At 41.5% G+C, this 6,342-nt stretch overlaps 1 protein-coding gene across 1 annotated transcript; it reads left to right on the top strand.

Annotated features, from left to right (window-relative positions):
* Positions 1–2,461: 2,461 nt before the first annotated feature.
* On the top strand, positions 2,462–5,164 carry LOC131240985 (uncharacterized). The gene is made up of 2 exons (XM_058239571.1): positions 2,462–3,437; positions 4,694–5,164. The coding sequence occupies exons 1-2, from the start codon at positions 2,571–2,573 to the stop codon at positions 4,781–4,783; spliced, it is 957 nt and encodes a 318-aa protein (XP_058095554.1). The 5' UTR covers positions 2,462–2,570; the 3' UTR covers positions 4,784–5,164.
* The last annotated feature ends 1,178 nt before the right edge of the window (positions 5,165–6,342 follow it).

Below are 6,342 nucleotides of genomic sequence, written 5' to 3'. Positions count from 1 at the left end.
GTAATTGATAAGCAGAAGTAAAGACAACCACCGCTTATGCCACGGGCGGCGTTCACATTATACGGAAGAGTTGAAAATTTTGTAGGAGATCTTAATAGACATACATCAATCCATCTATAATATTTAAGGCTATACATATGTATTATATACTCTAATAATTACGATTAGGATCATTCTATTAGTATTTTTTTTTTCCAATGATGGTGACCTGACAATGCGGGCCTTGTCCAAGTATGTTCTATGGACGACAAACAATGTAAGGGTGTGAAACTTGTATTTCTCCAGAGGCCCTAGACTAGCCCCAGCCAGCCAAACCCAGCCAGATGCTAATATATTAATGATTTTAAGACTTGGACCTGGGCGGATCTATAGGGTTCAACACTATAAGTCACCTAGATGAGTCTTCAAAGTTGGCCCGGTTGAGCCCTTGACTCCGGTGGGTAAGAAGTCAACAGGGACCAAACCAATCGATCAATTCACTTTAGGGCCAGTTTGGTTTTCCTATTTCTTACGTAATGCAAAGCAAATGAGACATCATTATCATCCCAAGGTGTTTGTTTAAATTGAAATTATGGCCTCTAAATCAAGAGTCAAGATAAAAGGAATTGTAATAAATACATTTTTACATTATAAAATTATAATTTTTACCGGTGAAACAAATTGTGAGAACAAATTTATCATTGCAGTCAAATGTAGAAGATGCTTGAACATAATTAGAATAGAGTAAATATTAACCATTCTAGCCAACTACCGTTAACGTTGTAATTGGAAAACAAACACCCCGATAGGCCTTTTTTTAGCATGGTTATATGGACTGGGCAGTTGGCAGTTTCACCCAAACATATCTGGCCTAAACACTCAACTTGTGCTTAACCTAACCCACAAGTGCTGAAGCTTAACCCAATCTCAAGTTGAAAGTTGAGTGCCGGCCATCGCTTCCCACCCAAGATTTCTGATCAAGCACCGTTTGGATGTAATGGTGCAACGTGGGTGGGGCTGAGTTGGGTTGGTTTGGGTTAGGTTGAGGGTCAACTCAAGCCCCATCTGACTTCAAGAGGACCCAACTTGTAGCCAGACCCAACCATAATTCCAACCTGAGGTTCTCAATCATAACCTAAAATGAATTCATCCATACTTAACCCTAAACCAAGCTGATCCAACCCAAATGCATGTGATTATTTCCAACCCAATCTAACACTATCTGTATTTGCTCAGCCCAAACCCAATCTGATTTCAAATTAGGTTAGATTCCAATCCTAACTGGCAGGCGTGGCAATGGGCGAGCTCATGCCTAAATTATGATTGGTGGACCAGTATTCGGCTTGACCTATTCAAAATTTTGAATTTGCTTGGCCTGTGTGCCTGGCACACTTGCCAGCCTTACCGGTTACCCGCTTTTGCCTAGCCACGGGGTTTTATAGCTGTCCATCCATTTTGCCCTATCATTTTAGGGTATCAGCCAAAAATAAGGTAGATCCGAGGCTCAAGTGGTCCCCACCATAGGAAGCAGCGGTGATAATAACACCTACCATTGAAACCTTTCTAGGGCCCACTGTGATGGTTAGTTTCCATTTAACCTGTTCATAAGGTCACCTAGACCTGGATGGAGGGAAAATATAAATATTAGCTTAATATAAAACTTCTGTGGCTCTAAAAAAGTTTTCAACTATAAGTACTAATCCCCAATTTGTGGTCCACTTGAGCATTGGAACTGTCTCATTTCTAGGCCTGTGCCCTAAAACTACAAGGAAAAACGGATGGACGGTATGGATAAAACCCATACATCACGGTGGCCCCAGGGCACCCTACATGGGCACAGTCAGGTTCGAGTTGACCCGATGCCCAGTTACAGCTCCATTTGGATGCTCACAAGAGCGTGTACGTTGTTTTTCAGATTTGTTCTTCGCATTAACTGAGAAAAATAGATTCGCCATGAACTCAAAATAGTACCGTTAAGCAAGGATAGGCTGTAATTGCTAAAAGTGAACAGACGGATCCAATCAGAAGATGATCTTTTCCTAAGGATGGTTATAAACAAAAATGAAAAACCTGTCGACGATCGTGTTATGGCTTGTCAATCCAACGGTTCACGTCGCCTGGCTTAATGTTACCTACCGTTGTCTATACATGGTGATCGCCACCTGATAGATGGTCTTCATCATCCGTCCGTGAGATACCCCCAGGCACTGTACGACATCTCCACTTGGCACAGACACGCGAAAACACACGTGAGTAAGTTCCAGGCCATTAATAAGGTACTGGTCGAAAAATCAGACTGGTCCCCGATCATGTGAGAGTCACATTGTTTGAAAAAAAGCGTGTACTACGTGCTGACTGGAAAGGCGAGATTTTCTTTTTTGATAATGATAACAATGCATCCTACCTGATGAATGGTCCAGATTTCAAAAGAGTGTTCCATGCTGCCAGATGTGCCGCGAATCCACCTGTCCATCTAACGCGAGCGCGTTCCCGTTAGTAATTCTCGGATCTCCTCCTTCGTACAGAAAATCCTCCTTTCTCAACGGCGGGTTGCTTTCCTCGTGAGAGTGTCCGTCCGTGTGTTTGTTTGGATGGATTTGCAGGGTCTTACTCCCGCCTTAGAGCGGTTATGGATAGAAGAAGTCCGTTACCTTCACTCTCTCTGGCGACACGGCCCACCTCCAAACAATAACCCTAACCCTAACCCTAACCCTAATCTCCGTCCATTGAATTCCACCTCCTTCAAGAAGGAGAGCCAAGCGAGTAAGACAGAGAAGAGATTGCAGAAGAAGAAAGAGAAAAGAGAGAAGAGATTGCAGAAGTTAAAGCTAGCTCGGCAGCAATCAGATCTACAAACCCCACTCAATCGTGTCGATCGGACAGTTTCCGAAATAGAATGGCCCGTCCAACCTCCCCCGCCTCAGCAGCCCCAGACTGGTTGGGGCGATCTCAAACCGCAGCCTGCTGGCGCGACTACCCGACTTGCCACTGCCGAAGAACAGGCGAAGTTCACCGCCATCCAATTGCAGCGGTGGGTCTTGAAATCCTGCCGGGATTTCTTTAAAAAGGAGGGTTCGGATGGGGAGAGCGAAGATGACGAAGAAGACGATGATCTGATGGATGATGATGAAGGAGACTGTGGGAACTTCAAGTTCTTTTTAGGGCTGTTTACGGAAAATGGAGAATTGAGGAATTATTATGAGAAGAATTGGGAGCAGGGGGAGTTCTTTTGTCTGGTTTGTGGAGGGATTGGGGAGAAGATTGGAAAGAGATTTGGGAATTGCGTTGCACTGGTTCAGCATTCGACAGCTATTGCCAAGACAAAGAGGAGAGGAGCGCATCGAGCTTTTGGAAAGGCCGTTTGTCGGGTTCTTGGTTGGAACATGGATCGGCTTCCCAGCATTGTGCTGGATATCGGAGAGCCCCTTGGTCGCTCCTTGGCGAAAGCCAGTTCCGAGGTAAATGCTTCTGTTTCTGCCTAAGCTGCTTTCTGTATAAGTGGGTGTGCCTTCCTGTGATCCAGACTGTTAGGCTGGTGGGCCCCACTGTGGATGGACGATGCTCCAGAGACCCTAATCATAGAATCCAAATTGTCTGGTAATTGTTCTGTAAATGGGTGGTTAGGAATGTTGCCTAAAACACAAAACCCCCCACAGTTCCTGTTCTGGATTGAGCATTCCTAATTATGGGTCATTTGCGATCCAGATTGCTACTTTTAGTGACCCAAAATAGTGGCCCTTTATTCTTTGTATTGATTAAGTTATTGCAATTTTCTATTCACAATGTAGAGATTTATACTTATATTTATTTGGTTATAGGACTAAGCATGCAGGGCTGTAATAATAACATTCATCATTTCATATATAAATTGCAATGTGATTTCATATAGAAAACTATATTGTGTATGCATTGGAGTGACACACATATTCCTATCTCTGGCGTACTATGTACCAAAGTGACCCACGATCCAGGTAGCCTTGGTGGTTAGAAAGAAAATATGGCCAAATGTCCATAGGCAATGGGAAAGACAGCCCACCAAACCAATCAGTTGGATGACATTATTCTATGGAGAAGATTGTCCATCTTGTTGCCACCCAAGGTGGGGCTCACCACATCAATCATCTTAATCACTGAATGATGGACCTATTTGCTCAAAATGCTGGCCAGAATGAAAATGCTGGTCATTAGGCAGTGTATAATGTGGAATACCTCTTTTATCAGTTATATGATGGGTTAACTTCTATGAGAAGGTTCACCTTGTGGTGAAATGATGGTGGATGACAATGTACGTTCTGCCTATTAATGCTTCTGTTGACTCCTTCCTGGTCTGGGGTTGGACCTGGGCTTGGCAAGGACATATCATAACGTTCTTGATCAACCAGAAGACCCCCCTAACACACCCGCGCAAGGGTCTGGAAATCTCATCAACTGCTGCTAGTGGTGCTGCTTAAACTGGCTCTGTGAATTTCATCTCGTGGTGAAATGATGGAGAGAATGACGATGTACCTTCGGCCCATTAACAGCGTTGAGCAACTTTGTTAGGTTTCAGAAGGGCATTACTACTATCTTCATCAGATGAGAGTTTTTTTTTTTTTTTTTTTTTAACCCCTTTCTTTCTTTCTTTCTTTCTTTTGATTTTTAGTTGATATAATAATTTCATGCTTTCTCTCTATGCATTCGGGTGAAATTTAAGCTTATGCAATACACAATGCAGGAGGGTGTGAAGGAAGATGGTGTCAATGATCAGAAGGAAGATCTTCAGAAGGAAGATACAGAGTCTGTGGAAGCAGATATGGAGAACTGATGGGTTGTACAGTGAGATGAGTATCGTAGGAGTTTTTCATTGTTAACTTCTTGGGGCATGACAGAGGATGTTCTTGGAAGCGATATATTCATTTGTTGATGCGCCGCTTGAGTTCGTGACTGCTGTAAGTTATCAAAGTAGCTCAACTGTTAGTTGGTGAGTAAATAATGTTGGGTCTAATGTATTGGACACTAGTTTGTATTGCAACGACTTACTGAAGTAGTTGACTCTTAATTGGTGAGTAGTAGTACTGTAGGCATAAGCTCTGATTATCTAAAAGGCATTGTACCTAATAGGTCTTGTGCAGTGGAAAATCAAATTAAGGAGGCATTTTCCTATGTATTTTTATTATTATTTATGCAAGTGACTGTTTCCCTTAAACGGTGTATTTGTGTCGTTTTGTGTGAAGTGCATACCTGTGGATTGAGTTTTACATCCCATTCTATTCTTTCAATCTTACTTCCTGTTACTTTGGAAAATGCATCTAATGAGATCTCACTGAAACCAACTGTAGACAATTCATAAAGAATAAGTAATGACCTACCCCATTAATCCTGGATAGATATTTATGGAACTCTATAGTAGTTGATCTTCATTGTCATCATCATTGTCATTGTCTAATTGTTATCCCAACTAACAGGCAACTCTACAGTAGTTGACCACTTGCTAAAGTTCAACTGTATGACAGTGGTTTTTCATTCCTTCACTACTGGCTGACAACTAAGATTGCTCTCTCTAGTATTCAGCCTTACAGCAATCAAACTTCAGATAAACCACTTAAAAGGCTATTCCTTGCGCAGGATTGGGCTTTTATAAGGCATTGTTTTAGGAAGGCTGGTTCAGTCACATCAAAAAAGAGGAACTTCCTAATGCTCGTGTAATTATGAAAGATATTGAGATGTTCACGTCTGTCCCTAACAATTGGTCTGAATTTATTTATTTTTAAAAGTTGATGAGCGTATTTAGGGTGATTGATGGAGGTGTAAGATGTCAGATGCATACAGATAACAATTAAAATAGTTGAAATGTGATGTCAAACAACAGTCCAAAAATATAATATTAAAGAAAGTCCAAAATATGTTAAAGATACATGTCAGTGGCAATGTGGATCAAGAGCAGCAAGATTATATTTGAAAAAAAAATAAATAAATAAATTAAAGAAAAAAAGTAAAGAAGAAGAATAAGAAGTAAGAAACACTAGGGCCTACAGTCTAGATGCCCAAATTGCGATGCAAAACCAAAAACAAAGCCTTCTTGCGGTTCTTCCCCCAAACTGGGGGGTTTGAACTAGCTTGAGTCTTCTATCAGTTGCCAGCAGAAATGTTTGAACAATAATCTTACATCTTATGGGGTTGACCCATTTGTATCTTTTTCATGAAGATTATATCCAAAAGTACTGAACTGGTGTAGGATCTTCTTTGCCTGCAAAACCATGCAAATTTATGACATGTCAACACCAAAACCTTTTTAAGATTACCATGTAAGGAGGATTTCTTTTTCAAAGAATTTGATGAAAGCTTTTGTGCGTGTGCACGCATATAGTTGTACTAATAGTGTGC

The sequence above is a fragment of the Magnolia sinica genome, chromosome 3 (assembly GCF_029962835.1).
Source record: "Magnolia sinica isolate HGM2019 chromosome 3, MsV1, whole genome shotgun sequence".
Taxonomy (NCBI): domain Eukaryota; kingdom Viridiplantae; phylum Streptophyta; class Magnoliopsida; order Magnoliales; family Magnoliaceae; genus Magnolia; species Magnolia sinica.
The sequence above is the reverse complement of the archived record's forward strand: the minus strand, read 5'-3'. Positions and strand labels throughout refer to the sequence as shown.

Coding starts and splice junctions, on each gene's coding strand:
- LOC131240985 (XM_058239571.1), top strand. CDS start 2,571: ATGGATTTGCAGGGTCTTACTCCCGCCTTAGAGCGGTTATGGATAGAA. Junction 3,438..4,693: donor TGGCGAAAGCCAGTTCCGAG/GTAAATGCTTCT, acceptor TACACAATGCAG/GAGGGTGTGAAGGAAGATGG.